At 36.8% G+C, this 19942-nt stretch overlaps 5 protein-coding genes across 11 annotated transcripts; 3 read left to right on the top strand and 2 right to left on the bottom strand.

Moving 5' to 3' along the window:
* The first annotated feature begins 5235 nt into the window (after window positions 1–5235).
* On the top strand, window positions 5236–9648 carry LOC106748871 (nucleolar protein 58-like). Of its 2 annotated transcripts, none has more exons than XM_014627789.1 (5): window positions 5236–5412; window positions 5929–6644; window positions 7041–7259; window positions 9135–9240; window positions 9358–9648. In XM_014627789.1, the coding sequence occupies exons 2-5, from the start codon at window positions 6303–6305 to the stop codon at window positions 9384–9386; spliced, it is 696 nt and encodes a 231-aa protein (XP_014483275.1). In that variant the 5' UTR covers window positions 5236–5412; window positions 5929–6302; the 3' UTR covers window positions 9387–9648. The 2 variants fall into 2 exon arrangements, with proteins under 2 accessions (XP_014483275.1, XP_014483274.1); XM_014627788.1 differs by having other exon boundaries at window positions 9135–9263.
* Window positions 9649–11318: 1670 nt separating this feature from the next.
* Window positions 11319–12167, top strand: LOC106748847 (39S ribosomal protein L20, mitochondrial). The gene is made up of 3 exons (XM_014627730.1): window positions 11319–11597; window positions 11689–11799; window positions 11891–12167. The coding sequence occupies exons 1-3, from the start codon at window positions 11511–11513 to the stop codon at window positions 12137–12139; spliced, it is 447 nt and encodes a 148-aa protein (XP_014483216.1). The 5' UTR covers window positions 11319–11510; the 3' UTR covers window positions 12140–12167.
* A 109-nt stretch (window positions 12168–12276) lies between these two features.
* On the bottom strand, window positions 12277–13928 carry LOC106748844 (triosephosphate isomerase). The gene is made up of 3 exons (XM_014627728.1): window positions 13725–13928; window positions 13047–13300; window positions 12277–12972 (listed from the first exon to the last, which is right to left on the bottom strand). Exons 1-3 carry the CDS (start codon window positions 13831–13833, stop codon window positions 12592–12594), a joined length of 744 nt encoding a protein of 247 aa, XP_014483214.1. The 5' UTR covers window positions 13834–13928; the 3' UTR covers window positions 12277–12591.
* Window positions 13843–17500, top strand: LOC106748848 (INO80 complex subunit C). Of its 6 annotated transcripts, XM_014627732.1 has the most exons (6): window positions 14197–14263; window positions 14780–14798; window positions 15830–15951; window positions 16207–16397; window positions 16595–16662; window positions 16766–17500. In XM_014627732.1, the coding sequence occupies exons 4-6, from the start codon at window positions 16220–16222 to the stop codon at window positions 16895–16897; spliced, it is 378 nt and encodes a 125-aa protein (XP_014483218.1). In that variant the 5' UTR covers window positions 14197–14263; window positions 14780–14798; window positions 15830–15951; window positions 16207–16219; the 3' UTR covers window positions 16898–17500. The 6 variants fall into 6 exon arrangements, with proteins under 6 accessions (XP_014483221.1, XP_014483223.1, XP_014483217.1 ...); XM_014627735.1 differs by lacking the exons at window positions 14197–14263; window positions 14780–14798 and adding an exon at window positions 13843–13931; XM_014627731.1 differs by lacking the exon at window positions 14780–14798 and having other exon boundaries at window positions 14175–14263.
* LOC106748845 (prostaglandin E synthase 3) lies at window positions 17081–19044 on the bottom strand. The gene is made up of 3 exons (XM_014627729.1): window positions 18934–19044; window positions 17847–18216; window positions 17081–17728 (listed from the first exon to the last, which is right to left on the bottom strand). Exons 1-3 carry the CDS (start codon window positions 18948–18950, stop codon window positions 17603–17605), a joined length of 513 nt encoding a protein of 170 aa, XP_014483215.1. The 5' UTR covers window positions 18951–19044; the 3' UTR covers window positions 17081–17602.
* Between the last annotated feature and the right edge of the window lie 898 nt (window positions 19045–19942).

The raw sequence follows: 19942 nt of genomic DNA, 5'->3' as shown, positions 1-19942 counted from the left end.
CGTGGTTGGTTAGGTTATGTTTCACAATACGTCGTATGTCGCTGTCGGATGCTAGAATGTAATCAATGGTCCAATGAAGAGAACTCGCTTTCGGGAAATGAATTCTCTCATTGAACCTTCGGCTGCGCCCCGGCGTACGGCATATTGCAGAATAGGCCAAATCTTACTGTCTACTATAATCCATGATTGAAGGTCTTTGATGCGTGGTCTGCAATGAGCAATAGGAATATGAAAAGTATGAATAAGAAATTGACCAATCATAGTCAATTATTTTCCTTACATTCGAATATGATTGGTTATTTTCTTATTCTTATTTCTTATGAACATATTCCTATTGCCCATTGTAGACAACGCTTTAAGACGTAAGCAGTAAGCAAATTAAAAAGTTCTCATTGAAACAACAAGCCTTAAGTTGTTTTACAATACACCGTATGTCGGATGTCGGAAACAGCCGAGAATCCAATGAGATAATTTATTTTTCGAGAATGAATTCTCATCATTGGACCATCGATTGTGTCCCGGCATCCGACAGCGACGTACGATATATTGCAGAACAGGCTTAAGGAAGAAACCTCTTTTATCGGGTGAAAAAAATCGATATTTTGGAAATAGTCTTAATCGATTGTTAAATTATTCAAGAATATTCCCTGAAAATTTCAAGTCGATATCTGCAGTATTTACGAAGTTACGAAATTAAAGCGGACGGTTCGGGTGACGAGTTCAGACGGGCTTAGCGACCCTCGGGCGGTCGCGTTTACATCTGCGTTCTCGGAGCGTGTTTATACCTTCGTTTGAAAAGTCTGTTGGTAAAAATTTTATCTGTTTTTCCTTTCAAACTTGTTTTGACCTACGATCAGTTCGCTTTCGTCTCTTGTTGAGTGAATACGTAGCTGAATGCAGCATGACTTCGTATCCGAAAGCGACACGCGGACAGTCCAAACGTTCATCGAGGCCTCGAAAAAAGAAATCTCCTTGGAGTATAGATGAAGAAAAAGAAGCCAAAGAAGAGGAAATTAGTAATACGAGTGCTTCGAGTATAAAACTAAGTAGTGCTAATGTTTTTGACGGAGAAGTGAATAGGGATCATCTGTATAAAATTATAAATTTTCTAAGCGTTTTTTAAACGCTCGCGCAACTGCTTATATGTCGAAAGTGCTTGAAAAATGTCGAATTTAGAAAATGGGGAATTCGTGGTTTCGGTTTTAAGATAGTTGTGTTGTGTTCTTGTGGCTCTACACAGATTGATTGTGGAAGTTGACCAACCAATCAATATATTTCTGTAGATTTATGTACGAGGTGTGACAATTTGATTCCCGGAATGGCCGTGTGGTGTCACCCGTGATCTAATTATATCGAAATCATACTAGGATTCGTGTTTGAACATGTTTAATCTAACGGGTGTATTTCAAGCTGATAGAGCTAATTGTTAGTTAGCTATTGAGAAGATAATAAATATTCGCGTGTACACTTTGGGTGATCGTAAAAATGGTTCATTGAAACTTAGAGCAATGTATTAATATCAGATTTTGAGACAAAATCAGCAATGTGTTACGGAAACGTTACAATTGTTACAAATGGCATATAGTGAAGATGTTATGTAAAAGTCGAGTATGTTGAGTGGCATAAGAGATTCAAAGATGGGCGAGAAGATATGACAATTGAACCCAAAAGCGGACAGCCAGAAACAACAATGACAGACGCTAATATTAACAGAGTGCGAGATGCAATACGGTCCGACAGACGATTAAATGTGAGATTGATAGCTGAAGAATTGCAGATTAATCAAGAAACAGTTAGACTAATTTTAACTAAAAAATTGGGTATGAGAAAGATTTCTGCGATGTTTGTGCCTCGGATCTTGACGGATGAACAGAAACAGCGTCGGCTTGATGTCGCGACTGATCTTTCTTCAAGTGTGCATCTGTTTCCGAGAGTAATTACGGATGATGAAACATTTTAAAGGTGCATTCCGGGAATTAAATTATCACACCTCTTATTCTAAAACATATATAAGTTTTCGAACGTAACCCTATAGTAGACCAGGATTTAAGCGACACACGATGCTTGTTTTCGTGCTGGATTGTTTGCTGGATGGAAACACCACGTTCCGATTGGTATGTTCCCATCCATTTTCGGAGATGCACCAATTAGAACGCGGTATTTTTTCCATCCGATAAGCGATCCAGCGCGAAAACAAGTCGTGTGCCGCTGTCTTAAGATTAAGTTTACAATAGTTACAATATAAAAGTTTTAAGTCTTAAGGAATCGATCAATCACAATAAATTATTCTTCTATAATTCGATTGTGATTGGTCAATTTCTTAAAATTAGGGTTAAAGCACCTATTGTAGATTAGGACTTAAAGACATCTCACATGGTTTGTCGAAAAAGTTTCGAGACTGATTTTTTTCTTAAACGTACAAGTAGCGCTATCTCTCGGACACCTACGGGACTTTTTAGGGCTAACCTCGCTACTTGTAAAATCTGTTTCACGTCGTCACTGCAATATATTTGTGGGAATGGTGGTTATGCATTTTTTTTTTGTGAGATTGTTACGCTCGTCATAATCGCCGTAATGGAGCAACGCGCTGCTCTCAAATTTTGTTTTAAAATTCAAAAAACGCCAACCGAGGCCTATAGTATGATGAAACAAGTGTACGGTAAAGACTGTATGTCACGTCCGCGTGTGTTCGAGTGGTACAAACGTTTCCGTGAAGGTAGGGAATCGTTGGAAGATAAGCCAAGATCGGGCCGTCCTTCCACAAGCATCACCGACGCGAATATCGAACTAGTTCGCTCTCTTCTCAACTTGGATCGTTCTTGCACATGTCGCATGATAGCTGAGGAACTGAAAATCAGTAAAGATTCGGTTCACATAATTATCCGTGAAAATTTAAACAGACGAAAGATGTGCGGGAAATTCGTCCCTCACTTGCTGACGCATGGGCAACGAGAGCAGCGAATTCAAGCTTCTCAAGATTTGATCGACATGACTAACGAGGACGAATCATTTCTTCAGCGAATAATTACGGGCAACGAATCGTGGTGTTATGAATATGAACCGAAGACAGAACGGCAGAGTGCTGCGTGTTTGACCGCGGAAGAAACAATACCGAAAAAAGTGAGAACAACAAAGTCCAAGATAAAGACGATGTTGATTGCTTTCTTTGACGCAGATGGCTTGATTCACCATGAATTTGTCCCTCCCAGCACCACAGTCACTACTGAGTACTATATAGAGGTGCTCGAACGTCTTCTGACACAAATCAGACGCATTCGTCCGCAGCTTTACGCTGAACAGAACTTTTTCCTGTTGCACGATAACACACCAACGCATACCGCGACAATCGTGGGCCAGTTTTTAGTTCGTAAACAGGTGCCGGCATTTCAATACCCCCCGTACTCGCCAGATTTGACCCCGGCAGACTTCTTTTTATTCCCGAAATTAATGATGCAAATGAAGAGAGGGCGATTTGACGAGAACTTAGATATCCAGACGAATCTGACAAGGGAATTAAAGGCCATCCCCAAGGAAGATTACTATAATAGTTTTCAGCAGTTGAAAGAACGTTCGCAACGTTGCATTGACATTGGAGGAGACTATGTTGAACATTGTAATTAATCCCTTGACATACAAATTAAATGGAATTTAATGCGACCAAAAATACTATTTAATTCCGATCAACTGAACAGTTACGTGAAAGCTGAGAAAGAGTACATTTTATTTTGAAATTTGGATTTTTATTATTTAATTTATTTTTCGGCGTCTGCCGAAAAAAGCGCTTGATGAGTCAGACTCGTCAAAGTCTACAGTGGCCCATGAAATGAATGACGAGTCAGACTCGTCATTGTATGTCAAGGGGTTAATAGAATTTTATATATCTTGATTTTTTGATTCTTCATAATGTCAGTCTTGAAGCTTTTTAGACAAATCATGTATGACAGTATTCAATTCTTTTTCTCGTCATTCTTATAATATTAATTTATTTTCACTTGCTTCAGCTATAGCATTGAATGTGACCACTAAGGGTGAAAGTGTGATACTCTGTGAATATTTCCTAAATGATAATAACGAAATATTTTATTTAATGACTCGACACATTTCATATTTTGAACACATGTATATTCAATGTAGAATGACAATACTCAATTCTCTCCTGTTATTCCTATAATATTAATTTATTTTACTCACATATTTCAGTCAAACCATTGATGACCTCTGAAACCATGACGAAATCATCGACAAAGAAACGTATGATAAACAAGGGAAAATTAAATAAATATGGAAAGCAAAATGAAAACACACCAGCTGAACAATTAGAAAATTACAGCCATTATTCTAGGAGTAAATCAACAGGACCAACAGTAACAGTCAAGGCAAGTTGTAATTATAATTATTCTAATAATTATTCGTAACATTTTATAAATGAATGTTTAAAAATTACTTATGTCATGAGATATTTATTTAGACTGAAAATAATGGCGTTGACGAAATTGATAAAAACTGGGAAATGGAAAATGATACGACTGAAATAGACATAGCAGATGTACTTATAAAATCAGAAGAAATATTCATTAAAATGGAATATCCAGAAAGATTATCACCAAAGGATGAAAAGAAAGAAAATAAGAGAAAGAAAAAAAGAAAGGAGAATCAGTGTGCAGAAAGCAAAGGTTCAACAATAATGGAAAGTGTAAGTAGGATGAATAGATCAATTTTTATTATTAGCAATAACAAAATCTCTCTCTCTCTCTCTCTCTCTCTCTGTGTGTGTAATTTCATAATGTTTATTGTAGGATATCTCTGTAAAGAAAAAAAGAGTAGAAATAGATCAAGATCCAAAAGATGAAAAGAAAAAAAATAAGGGGAAGGAAAGGAAAAAGGAGAAGCAGTGTGCAGAAAGCAAAGATTCGACAATAATGGAAGATGTAAGTAGGATGAATAGATTTATTTTTATTATTAGACAATAACAAAATCTGTGTGTGTGTGTGTGTCGCGCGCGCTAATTTTTTATAATGTTTACGCATTGCAGGAAATTTTTATAAAGGAAGAAAGAGAAGAAATAGACCAAGAATCTGGATCTAACTGAGAATTTATGTTACAAAAGAAATTTTTATTTTAGAATAAAAATTTGTATATTATTACACCCAACCGGTTTTCAGTACCCAAACATTTTGTTGCATTTTACCTCAGTTTAACCATAAGATTTAATATGATATAATTATTAACCTTTGTATATGTGTTCAACTTTGTGTAAATGTGTAATTATTAATCTTTTCACAAAGGCTATATCAGATGTATGGCTACAGCACTGATGAATATATATAGTGAAATTAATAGGATAATTGACATCTGCTACTTCATATTGATATTTCGCAGATATTTTATCAAATAATGACAGCATTCTCAACGGTATCGTCTATGTATTGTATGGATGCCATTAAAATAAGTGAAGTCATTGTTCCATGAAAAATTTCCTAACTTTTAGTGTACTTTTAATGACTTTTAATAACTTCTAATGTATGATATAGAATATAGATGTGCATATTATATATTAATTTGTACAAAAAATTATCGCTATAAAGATATAATTATAATATTATATTTTAGTGTTATTACACAAATTCCACGTGTATCAATTACAATTGATTAACACTTTTTATACAATATTGAATGTTGACATTAATTACACATATTTAATTATACGAAGTCTATTTTATATTTTATTTTATGTTATATCATATTATATCATATACATAATATGCGTGATACTTAGTGTAATAACGCTCACATTACATCGACATTTCAATAAAGTTACGGTAACTTTAAATTATAAAATGGTAACATTCTACGGAAATTAATAAATCTGTCATTAACCTCCTAGTAACATGAAAATATTCGTCTAAACTTATTTTATTAACATTCCAGCAACGTTGAGCGTAACGGTATATTAATACTCACATATTAAATCATCAACAAAGAAACGTATCATAAACAAGGGGAAATTAGATAAGTATGGAAAGCCAACTGAAAACACACCGGTTGAGTGGTTAGAAAGCTGTACTTATTATTCCGAAAATAAATCAACAGAATGAACGGTAACAATTAAGGCAAGTTGTAATTATAATTACGTAGTAAGTTCCAAAAGTTTCCGGCCTAACATACAAAATATGTGCCAATTTTAATATGCCGTTCGTGACACATAGTGCCATCTGTGGAGAATATAGTGCACCAGTTTTAACTCTTGTGTTAGTCGGTTGGAGACAGTGTTGAGATAAGTTGTCGCACGTGCTGTGGCTAAAATGTCGAAAATAGAGTACCGCGCTGTAATAAAGTTTTTGACCAAAGAAGGATTTTCCCCAAGTATAATTAAAGAGCGATTGGATGGTGTTTATGGAGAAGCTTCTCCGTCATATTCAACCGTAAAAGAATGGGCTAAACAGTTTCGCCTAGGAAGAGAGTCCATTAAAGATGATCCTCGCAAAGGTCTGCCAGTGGAAGTAATGACGGAGCAAAATATGTCTCTTGTCGAGGAGGAATTGCTCAATGACGAACAGTTGAAGTTGAGGGAAATTTCAGCAAAGTTGGGACTTTCTAAATCAACCGTTTTTCGAATTATTCACGAGAAGCTTCTTACAAAAAAGGTCAGTGCAAGATGAGTGCCCCTACTTCTCCTTGTAGTTCAAAAGGAACAACGTGTGATCTGTACCCGACAGTTTTTAGAGCTTTGTGAAGGGAATCAAAAAGAAGTTTTGGAATTTATTGTTACCGGGGATGAAACTATAATACTTTATTATGATCCTCTTTCTAACTTCAGATTATATTTTCAAGGGCATAGAAACATTAATTCAAAGACATGGAAAATGTACTGAAGTAAAGGGAGATTATGTTGAAAAGTAATACTGTTGTTTTTTTTCTATTCACTTATAAGAATTAGTCAGGAACTTTTAGAACTTATTACGTATTCTAACAATTATTCATAATATTTCGCAAATTAATGTTTAAAGGTTATTTATTTATATCATGAGTTATTTATTTAGACTGAAAATAACAACATTGACAAAGTTGATAACAAGCGGAAAAGGGAAAGTGATACAATAGACATAGCAGATGTACTTGTAAAATCAGAAGAAATAATAATTAAAATGGAATATCCAGAAACATTATCACCAAAAGATGAAAAGAAAGAAAATAAGAGAAAGAAGAAAAGAAAGGAAAAGCTGTGTGCAGAAAACAAAGGTTCGACAATAATGGAAAGTGTAAGTAGAATGATTAGATCAATTTTTATTATTAGACAATGACAAAATCCTATACAGGGTGGCCCACATAAAGTATTACAGTCCAAAAGCTTTAGAAATATTTGCCGTATTAAAAAATTGTTCATGAGAAAGTTTTATATATTCAAGGGATCTTCCTAACTATGCAAATCAAAATTTCCTCCTGCTTCCTCTTGAAAGGGGTGAGGGGTAACTTTATAATTTCAAATAAAACCTCAAATGAAACCCACAAAATATTACATATTTGTGTTCTGCAGGAAAAACAAGTAAATCTTATCTGGAATATTTCTTTGAAAAATCCTTTTTTCAAAAGTTATAAATATTTAAATATTTCTCTTTGCATAATCGGTGGTAATTCTCCAAGAAGTCTTTGTTTTTGTTATAGAAATATTGAGACCTAAGATCCGAGATAAAATATAAACACACGTAGTATACGTAATAAACGTGCACTCGGAGATAAGCACATATTCATTTAGTCAATTCTAAGCCTATTCTCATGCAATTAATTTCGAAAAGCATGGCTCGATTTGATGTGGAAGTTGATATGTTGCTAATTTTGGGAAAATGTGAGAAATATTCTCGACATGCAACACAGCTATTTTTTGAACGTTATGATATTACAAAATCGCACATGACATTTGTTCGTCTGGAGAAGCGTTTACGTGTTCATGGTCAACTAAGTGCAATTAAAAGACAAAAAGTAAATCCAGTAACTAATTATGGTAACACTGTCAACATTTTCGCGGCAATTCAATCCGAATTAGTAAACACATCTGGAATTACACGATCTTCAATACAGCGAATTTTGAAGAAAACAAAATTCTGAATGGTCGACAGTTCGAAGATTTAATAAAGTAAAAAAAAAACAAAAAACTATGAAGTGTTTTATTTAATTTATGGTTTTATTATTAGCTTGAATGCATTCTACTTTAAAGTTTAAATGTTTATAACTTTTGATAGAAGCATTTTTCAAAGAAATTTTTCAAATAATGTTTACTTGTTTCTTTCCTATAGAATCCAAATATGTAACATCTTAGAAAATTCTATTTGAAATTACGAAGATACCTCAGCCCACCTTCAAGAGGGAGTGGGGGAGAACTTTGGTTTATATATTAGTAATACAAATAAGTTTCCGCCGTTTTCAAAAGATGGCTCCACCGACAAGATTACTTTGAAATCGTCAGATGTAAAACATCATATAGAAAGTTTGAACACCTGGCAACAACATAACCTTAAAATACTATTGACTTTGCATTGGCAGTATACATTTTTTCGTTCGAAAATGTCGAGTTTTGTACCGAATAAGCGTCATTTGCGGGAAGTTTTGATTTATTTCTTTCATTTAAAGAAATCTGCAGCTGAGGCGCATCGATCGCTTGTAGAAGTTTACGGTGATGCTGCTTTAAGTGAGAGAAGTTGTCGTGAGTGGTTTCAAAAATTTAAAAACGGTGAGTTTGACGTGGAAGATAAAGAACGCGAAGGAAGGCCAGTAAAGTTTGAAGACGCTGAGTTAGAGGCATTATTGGACCAAGACTCATGCCAAACTCAAGAGCAGCTCGCCGAAAACTTGGGAGTGACTCAACAAGCAATTTCAAACCGTCTTAAGACCATTGGTATGGTACAAAAGCAAGGAAATTGGGTTCCACATGAACTCAAACCCCGAGACCCAATAGTTAGAAAGATCCCTCGAATACGTGAAACTTTCTCAACAAACTTTTCTGAGCAACTTTTTGATACGACAAATATTTTTAGTTTTTGAATTGTTTAGAGTTTTTATGTTTATGTGGGCCACTCTATATGTATGTATGTGTGTATATATACATATGTACATAATTTTACAATGTTTACACATTGCAGGATATCTCTGTAAAAGAAGAAAGAGAAGAAATAGATGAAGAACCAAAAGATGAAAAGAAAGAAAATAAGGGAAAGGAAAGAAGAAAGGACAAACAGTGTGCAGAAAGTAAAGATTTGACAATGATAAATGTAAACAGAATGATTAGATCAATTTTAATACTAGACAATGACAAAATCTATATATATATATATATATGTAATTTTATAATTTTATGCATTGCAGGATATTTGTATAAAGAAAGAAAAAGATGAAATAGATGAAGAATTTGGACTGAGCTGAGAATTTATATTACAAAAAGAAATTTTTATTTTTAAGTGAAAATATGTATATTAATATATCCAACCGGTTTTTAATATTCAAACATTTTGTTAGGTATTTTACCCCAATTTAACCATAAAATTTAATATGACCTACGTAAAATGTGTAATTATTAAGTTTTTCCCTACGGTTACGTTAGATGTACGGCTACATTAATATAAGTCGAATAAAAATTACAATCGATTATTCTCTTCACATTCAATCGTGACTGGTCAATTTCTTAACCCTTTGAGCGCTGAGTTGCCAGACGTTAAGCGTGCGCCATGGACCGCCCACTCCGCACGAGGCATCTCACCGTGGACTGCCCAATCCGTAAGACAGCTCACCGTGGACTACGTACTTTTTACGAAAGAGCGCACGTTGAGCAGACGTTGTCGGCGTTAAGCGTACGCCGTGGACTGCCCACTCCGTACGAAAAAATAAATAAAATAAATTATTATGTGGGTTCATAACCTAAACTGAATGGTTGCGTGAGAACGCATATGTGGGTTCATAGCCAAAAACGAATGGTTATGCGAAAACGCATATGTGGGTTCATAGCCAAAAACGAATGGTTGTGTGAGAACCCATATATGGGTTCATAGCGGTCAAAGGGTTAAGGCTTAAAGCATTTATCGTACACTGGAACTTAAGCGGGGTCTACAATGAGAATTTAAGCTCTAAGCCTTAAGAAATTAACCAATCACAATTGATTATTCTTTTATAATTCGATTGTGATTGTTCAATTTCTTAAGGCTTAGGGCTTGAGGCACCTATTGTAGACGGACTAAGGCTGGTATTCATAGTTGGATCTTATATTTGAGACCGACTTAAGTTCATCTTCAGATGCTTCGTAGCCAATGATGTCAACCATCAAGAATCTGAAGATAAATTTAAGACATTCTTGTATGTAAGATCCGTCTATAAGTATCGGCCTTAGGCAACCAACCACGACTTAACACGTTCATTGCCAATCACGCGATGGTCGTGTGATGCGAGTTCTCACCAAACGGCCGATCACGCGTTATCGCGTTATAGATATTCAGAGTACATAAATCCTATGTACATAATAATAAAAGCATATAAATAATATATTAACTTACTTTGAGCACAATAAAAACTAAATTAAAAAATTTTAAAAATACGAAATTCCAATTTTCAGCTTGGCAATGAACGTGTTAAGCCCGTATCAGACTACTGATTGGAGATTGAGATTGAATTAAAATTCGACCAATCAGTGCAAAGTTAACTGAATTCAAATTTAGTGAAATTTAGTGAACTTTGCACTGATTGGTCAAATTTCAATTCATTTTCAATCTCCAATCCGTAGTCTGATACGAGCTTTATGCGCATGGTGCGCACACGCGATAGATACAAATTTAAATTAATGACACTAGCGGCTCATAACGGAGATTTTTAAACTACAAAGTTGCGATTTTAATGAGGCACCGTTAAGGTGCCTTTTCATGCTGACGCTCATTTTTAGCATCAAAACAGGTCACGTGATCGAAACGTTGCCGCTGGATAGCGAAAAACGCATGAAAAAAGTATAGCATTTGTATAAATAGCGCTAAGCAGTCCGTCTGTTCCATACATGTAATGCTACTATATGGCCAGAGTGAGAGAGAAATCTTGTCTCCTAACCACGGTGCAGGAATATATTTTCCTCTCTTTCTCTGTATGTATTTTGAACGTAATGCGCATGCCTCGAATTGATGTCTCCGCCAATAGAAAAAGTAAATATATTTTACACATGTTATACACACACACACACACATGCATGTTGAGTGTGTGTGGTGTATGTGATGTATTATCATCTGATCCCCGCGTCTGCGCCTACGGGCAAAATACATATATCGAGCATCGTCTGTCCTTCGTTTCTGAGACGGCTCTTTCTTATAGGCGGCATAGAACAACTGGCTATACAGTAGTATTACGTAATAATCTGCTCAGGCGATGAACTATAGACCAACCTAACTTCTGTATGATTTAAGTGTGATACACGTTCCGACTGTGTTCACGTAACGTAAAATTACGAATTGTACGAATTCATCCGATTGAGTTGATTAAGGTCAAGAATGGTTTTCCTATCGTTACCATTATTAATAAGAAGCCGAGGGCCTGATGAATTCTGGCGGAAACGAAAAATATTTATGCTTGCCGCGGTAAGTGATACTTCTGCAATAAACGTTTCTCTATGCTTGTCTATTATAATTATTAATACAATTTTTTAAATATTTTGCATAATATCCTTAGCATCACTTGGGTAGAAGGAGGAACTGCTACAGCATAGCTATTAGGAGTGTACAAAGGGCTTTACAATATTGCACCAAAGGCAGGAAACAAAAAAAGGAGGATATGAGAGAGGTACTGCACAAAATATTGAAATTTATGGATGATCTATTAGTAGTTTAAAGTATCTTGCGATCTCTTAGTTCCATTACATTTTTACTTTTAGCTGTGGGAGCACAGAATACAGGCTGGTGCACAAGAACATGGCATAAATTTTCAAATTCTTAAGGAAGGTTTAAGTAGGTGTAATATTTTTTTGAATCGTAAGGTATTAGCTGAATTGGCGGTTTGGGAACCACGTTCTTTCAAATCTTTAACGGATATTGCGTGTGCGAGAGCAAAACAAGATCACTTCAGAGAAGCCTCGAATATAGAAGTACCAAAGAGCGTCTATGTAAGAGAATTGATTAAATAAGCTCACGAGCAACAATTGTATGAAGTAACAGACTCGTTCTAACATTTATTGCTAACTCCTAATGAAATCTTCGAGTTTCATCCATTAATTGTATCGATAGTACCATACAGAAATTGATTGGTTAAGTTTAGATAATCTCTTGCTCCAGGATGCACATTTTGCAGCATCGTATATATATTCGAAAGTTGTACATGTACAACGGTAATAACAACAATATAACACACTTCTCTAGTATAGATACATGGTAAGCATTTTAAAACTTGATTGGAAGTATATGACGAATATAACTTTCCTTTCATCATTAGAATAAACTGTACACATTCGGGCAGAATGAACAACAATACGCATCGTCTCTCTTTCTCTCTCTGTCTCTCGCGTACTCATAATATGAATAAATCTCTGTTACATTTCGTTTGACACAGTGTCATGGAAGCTGACAATTTCTGCTCGTTCTAACAACGAGCGTTAACGATCTGTACAAAGTCGGGTTTCAACGATGCGCCACCGACCAAAAACCCATCGATATCTTTCTCCTTCGCCAAGTCCTTGGCGTTGCCCGCTGTTACGGAGCCGCCGTAGATGATCCGCAGAGTTTGCGAGACGTCGGGGTTGACGTTCTTGGACAACCAGTCCCGTAACTTCTCGTGAACTTCCTGCGCTTGTTGCGGCGTCGCGGTTTTACCCGTGCCAATCGCCCAGACTGGCTCGTAAGCCAGCACCACATTGTCCCAGGATTTGATCTTGTCCGCTATCGCCTTGGTCTGCTTGTAAACCACCTCCTCGGTCTTACCCGCTTCGCGTTCCTCCAATTTCTCGCCTATACACGCGATCACCTGAAAATGTTATAAAAAGTAGTATTCGGTATCTTTAATCGGTCGACTGTCTCACCAATGGGATCATTACTCACCTTTAAGCCAGCTTCTAAGGCATGCTGAACTTTCTCCGCAATCAACTCGTCCGTTTCACCGAATACGTTTCTACGTTCAGAGTGACCAAGGATCACCCAGGGAATACCGTTGTCCAGAAGCATCGCTGGGCTGATCTCGCCGGTGAATGCCCCCTTGGGAACTTTGTACGTGTTCTGTGCGCTGACACTGACGTTACCAGGCACGATAGACGTCACGTATGTGAGGTATATCGCGGGAACTCCGACCACAACCTCTGCAAACCGCCCAAGTTTCATTAAGTTACAGCAAATCCGTACGGATTAGATTCGACCAAACATGCAGCAACGTTACATAAGTATTTGCATCAGATGCCAGATTCTCTGATAAATCTGGACTTTCATCTTTCATAAGAGAGCAAACTTTGGAATATCTCATGTTACATAAATCACATTGATTAAAATGAGAATCTGTGAAGAAACAAAACTCCTTTGAAGGAAATCAACGGAACAAGAATGTCCCTGAAATTCCCGTTTGATTCGATTTTTTTGCGTTTGAAGTAATTTTTCTTGAAGTACCAAATCGAATGAAAATCATTGCTCTCAAAGGAAGAATCAACTCCAGGGTTCGCCGGAGGCTACGTTCCTGATGTAAACCTTATAATACATTGCACGTATACACTGGTTACACATATCGCGTACCGACATTGGGGTCGAGCGGGCCAGTCTTCAGGAACGCGACGATGTCGTTGATCTCACTCTTGGTGCCATTCATCTTCCAATTACCACCAACGAAGAATTTGCGCGCCATGCTTCGTGCGTTTCGTGACAGCCGCTCGTGCAATGTGCAACCTGTAACAGGATTCTCGAGCTCGTTCTCGCCCTTCCGACCTTCACGTGTTCGCCAAGGTGATATGTGACACGTCCCTCTACCCCGGTATTATATTCAATCCCCACTACCTTCCGTACAATCCCCCCGTCGTCATATATGTTCCCATCAAACGCACTTTCTACACTCGGTTCGCTTTTTTTGATGAAAATCTAACCGACGAATGTAAAGCTCAACTGAGAGAGGTGACAGGTCTACGCTTTCTTTCTTCCCGCATCTCTTGAAACAGAAAATACATCTATTTCTTCTTAATACAACGCTGTATCTCGATTCAGATGTATATGAATACAGGTGTACATTAATCAAGGAGGGTTCTCTCAGGGATTTTAACAATTTGACGAAATTAATGCAGGTGCGAAAATGCAAGTTTAAATATTACGTTCCGTTCTGTTTTAATTCTCCAATAATTATTAGTTTAAATTTATATATAAGCTAAAATTCAATTTTTAATTTTAATTTTAAATTCAGTTTCAGTTTCTAACCTCAACATATATGATTATTTATAAAGTAGAACTAGCCTTCCTATCTAGATAAGTGCACTTACAGCATTTGACACTACTAGAATATTGCAGTACCGGATTGCTACGAATTGTACGTGTATTTATAATATTAGTTAATATCAGTCTTATCAGCAACATTGCGAAGTTTGCTGAAACTTTTATGAACAAATAAACAGTAATCAGCATTAACCTTTCATTCACAAAAAAACTTGTCAATTTTATGAGATTTTGTTGTGTGTGCAACTCGAAGATTTGAATAAGTTTATCACTTAAAACAAATTAACTAATTGGTGCAAAGTATGAAGGTAAAATTATTGACACTTAATATAGAAAATTTAATTAATTCTTTCAAAATTTGACCTTTCAAGTCTCACTGGCAACAAAAAGGTAGGTAAAATAAACTTCACATCCTACATCAATGATATGTATCATACGAATTTAGAATTAGTAAGAGTAGATGAAAAATCGAAGGACATTGCGATGAGAAGCACTTTGGATGTCACCGATGCGTAAAATGTGTATCATTAGATAAAGAAATAAACAAAATTTATCGATAAGTTTATTTATTCTGGAAGTATTTCTCTCTTAGCATGTCATTTCAATAATATTAATAAAAAGATAATACGAGAAATTAAAGATGTAAATAAGATGAATAAAAATACAGAAAAATATAAGGTAAAATAATACAAAAATGAGTTTCCAAATTTGGGAATAACAATGGTCCAACATGATGAGCACATATGTAATGCAAATATATCTGAGATCATTATTACCAAAGCAGAAAGACAAAGATTTATCACAGATAACAAAGGTTAACACAGCAAAATATAATTTAATAAAGAACATTAGTGAATATACAAGACAAGGAAGCCAAATTAAATGAAAGGTATCTGCAGTTATGTTATCAATACAGAATTTATGAAGAAGAATGTTAGCATCAAATTACATATAGACAATAAGGTGATTTAAGCTGTGCTTAATCATTAACTCAATTTTTCCTTTTAAAAATTGTCAAAATACAAACAGAGACTATTAAATACCAGAGAAACTATGTATAAATTAACATAATTATAAATGATCATAAAGGCAATATACAGACTGTGACATTTGTAAACATATATTTATATTATATAGATATTATGTAAAACAAAGAACCGTGCAAGCAGCCCTTGTCTTGAAGACAATGAGGTACATTTATTTCACAAGCAGGTTTTAATGTAGTACAAGCATGCGATTTTATGTTTGATCGATTCAAGTGAAAAGACTTTTGTTTCTATGAAGAATGATCTACCAGCTGTTATACAAAACCATTTGCTGCAAGGATACAAGCATAATTTCAATTTCGCAAAGTACTTTTGCGAAACACAGATGATATATACATAATATATTCATTTTATTCATCTGTGTGATTTTTTCAGCAATGTCAGCAAGGATCATTATTCTGTTTTGTTGATTTTAAACAAATGAGCCAAGCCATTGGTCAAGCATCCAAATGCAACAGTATTGTGTGCAATACTGTTGAGTCGTACGAAAGAGAAAGGTAGATAAATAGATAGAGAGAGAGAGAGATGTATTTTTAATATAGTCTATAGGAATAGGTTTATAACTATTCTCCTTCCTTTGTAAGCTACGGACATAAAAATAAATTTTATTGCCGAAAAATCTCATCGATCAGTTTCAGATTCGATAAAGGATCTTAGAAAGCTCTTGTTAGTCTTATTGGTGTACATAATCACTTATTACTCGTCTTATTAGTATACGTAATCATTTATCATTTGTTGCCTATTTGTTTTAGGTAATAGACAAAAATGGCAAGTGAGGAAGTAATTGAGGCTAACAAGAAGCCGCAGCCGGTGTTCAAGAATCGTTCGTTTCAACAGAAATTTCGGCCTACTAGTAATACCGGTAAAAAGCGCACGTGGCGTTCGTTGAAACAGGTTTTGGCCCAGGAGCGTTCATTACCATGGCCACCCACGGTAAAACACTGTACGTGGAGTTCATGATAAAACAATTTTATTTCCACTTATCGTTGCGTTCGTACATAGTGAGGAAATATTTGAACTGTATACAAAGATATTTAAGAATAGTTTATACATATGATGAAATAGTCGTGTCATTCACACACACATATACAGAATATTTCTAGTCAGATACTATTTAGCATGCGCATCGATAATTTCCAGATAGTTCTATCAACGCACCTCCGAGCTTCAAACCTGCCAAGAAGTATTCCGACATATCTGGATTACCAGTGAGTGCGAAGATTATCACGATACTCGCTAAGAGCCATTTCTTTGTTTCGATAAGAATCGTAAGCCTCATTAAACCTATAAATCTCGTTATTTACTTCGTAGGCACGATATACGGATCCACAGACTAAATTGTACTACGCAACCGCCGAAGAATTTGCAACAGTACGAAGTTTACCGATGGATATAACTGCTGGTTACTTGGCTTTACGCGGCGCGTCCAGCATCGTTGGTTAAATAAACGCAATATCTTACATAAAGAGATAACTTCCATCGTGTGATTCAGCAACGCAATTTCGCGAACTTTAAACACACAAGAAAGTTTGAAGTTTTCGCTTACAGAGACTGAGGGAGCATTTCGATAAGGATAGAGATAGATAAAGAGACAGATATAGAATGATTCAATAAAGAAACGAGATAAAGTATCGATATTTTTATCTCATCATATGTAACACTTATAACACTTCGTCATGCCTGTCAAATAGTGCTTCGTAGGATTTTACAAAATGAACAATTCCACAAGTGATTTTTTTCTGTTACTCCCATTATTTTTTATCTCTCCTTAGTACTTTATACGATACATTATTAAAAAAGCTTGTCCATTATAACTTAGTATATGAACTACAGGCTAACAGGGAGGAGAGGTGTGGAGGATCCTCAAGATGTGTATAACTGCTCGTCGGTTATTTACGCACTGTGCCTGACCCGGTATACTTTTGTCTTTCTATTTCGTTTTCTTTTTTTCTTCAGCACATTTTGCTCTCGTCCAGTTCGCTACTTGCAAAACGGCCATTAGCGAATTTGCAAAATTATTTGCAATAGGAGAATACAAACAGCAAGGCCTACTGAAATATTTCCCGATCGTGCGCTATCATTAGGTTGCCATTTGTTTTTAATGTAATTAATTATTTAATTAATTAATCGATACAGTTATTCATCGTCTTAATCATATAAATCCGGAAGATCTTCGTCGTCGCTATCGGCCTCGGCATCTCCTAAATCGTCTAAGTCATCGAAACTCGGTTTCTTGTCACCGGAATCGCTTAAACCGCCCATTTGCCGCATCATCTGTAAAATCCAAGAAAATGTTCTTTTATTAGTAAATAAATACATTATGTATAATCTCTCTTTCTCTCTCTCTCTCTCTCTCTCATACACGCACACACCTCTACAAAAAAAAAATTACCTCTTCTAGGTCAGGTGGGCTGCTTTCATCTTCCGTGTCATCCTCATCCTTCCATTTGTTAAAATCGCTCTTTAACCAATGAGCCTTTGTCTTGTCCTTGATTAACCGTGGCCAGTATGGTCCTTCTTCTTTCTTAACAAGGACTAGTTCAAAGGTCCTACCTTTCAGATTCTTTATAGTTTTGCTTGGGACAATCTCCTTATATAAATTAATCGCGATTTCATGCATTTTATTATCTGTCCCTCCCTCTCCTTTGAAATATATTTTTTCTGGTTCAATTTCGATTATAGGATCTTTACAGTCTTCTAGGCAAATAGTAACGTATAAGATATCTTTTCTCTGGGCCCACATGACTGGTGGAGGAGGTATCCTGAAAATATAACACACATGTATAGAGGCATGCGGGACGAACAATCCTGACTGTTTAAAAGTCATATCTCTGTGCGTTTGAAGGAAATCGCGCGAACGAGCATCGCCAGGTAACTTCCCACGTGCGCGGGTCATCAGGGGAATCTGACCTGTTGTACGTCTTATAGGTTAGGGATCATGTTCCAAGGCTACCGCAACAAAGATGCCTCGCACAAAGATCGTTACGCCCGCGAAATCGTGGACAAGTGTCCGGGCGAGAAAGACTCATCGATCCGTCACAGTTCGCGATTCATCGAGGAATCATTGTTAAATCAAGTCGCAACGGGCTATCGGAAGAAACGAGAGTCATCAAGCTCGTGGTCCGACACGCCGCTCGTTTCATTCTTCGAGCCAAAGGACGTGACAAAGAAGAGAATGCGGCTCGTGGGATCGAGGGACGTGAGATCCGGGGCGGACGAGGCCGAGCGAGCGAGAGTTTCGGTGCTCGCATTTCCGCCCGACCGCGGTATCGCGTCGTGTTTCTCGCCTGGAGACTTCGAGAATCAATAAAACCATCCCATCAACATGGCGGTGCCGTTCGAAAGGCCACGGGGCGGCACTCGAACGTCGGCCAACACGTCCAACGCGGCTGTACACGGCCGAGCGGACACGGGGCCCAACGATCAGGCCCGATGACGAGTATCGCCATGCCGAATAACGCTGATCACGGTATACTTACTGGCCTTCTTGCGTCATGTTTTCCGATCGAGTCCGCACGGCGAGAGGGAAACAAATACACAACGCACTCACCGTACCGCGCCGCGAACACGATTCGAGATCGTGCAGTTTCGAGATCTCGCCCTCGCTCTCGAGAACGAAGTCAATACCGCGCAGGCTCGTCGCGACGAGTGAATTTTCCCCTAGAAATGGTGCGGTGGCAAAATATAAGCGAGAGCACAAAGGACGCGTTCGATGCGGAACGAGAGGAAAGAGCGTGTTGGATTTTGATTCGGCACTGTGTGTACTTGTTTCGTTGTAAATACGGAAAGTGAGACTCAAATGAGCGGACGTTAAGACACTGTCGTGTGCACGAAGTGTGTGGTCATAAACGCAAGATAACGATGGTAATGAACGAATGAACCAATCACAGTTAAGAATTTTAAAACAGCAGCCTCACGTTTCGATGACTGGTCAGTTCGCTGAGGTCAAAAAGGAGGTTGAATTTTATGATTAATATTCATAAGTGCCTGTCTATTTAACGGAGCAATATTTAATTAGAGAGAAACGAAGGCGACTAGTCTATTCATTTTGATTGTGTTTAACGCGAAACGGACGAGTGTTTGAACGTTGGGGAATAACGAGTGTGCAGAAATTGCAAACACTGATGAGGTTTTTGGTTCTTTTTAGTCGCACTGAGTCGTCTTTTTACATACTTTCTGCGTTTTAAGTAAAATAAATTTGGCACTAGAAGGTGGAAGAGGGAAGTCAGGGGAAAGTGCAGAAAGTTCAGCTGGACATAACAAACACCTGTTATCGAAGAACGCTAATCTTACGAGAATTCGTGTGACTACTGATATTTAGATAGTTAGTCCGATATGCAGTATTAATTTGGTTCATTATTATTCAATGGCCACGTTCAGCAGAACATTTAATTTGCAACTGTTGGAAGTTTTCTGAGCTGAGATTGGATTATTCTTTTAGATCTATAGGAATAATCCAATGTTAGCACAGGAAACTTCCAACAGTTG

This window comes from Dinoponera quadriceps, unplaced genomic scaffold (genome assembly GCF_001313825.1).
Source record: "Dinoponera quadriceps isolate SergipeBrazil2010 unplaced genomic scaffold, ASM131382v1 scaffold1889, whole genome shotgun sequence".
NCBI classification, from domain to species: domain Eukaryota; kingdom Metazoa; phylum Arthropoda; class Insecta; order Hymenoptera; family Formicidae; genus Dinoponera; species Dinoponera quadriceps.
The sequence above is the reverse complement of the archived record's forward strand: the minus strand, read 5'-3'. Positions and strand labels throughout refer to the sequence as shown.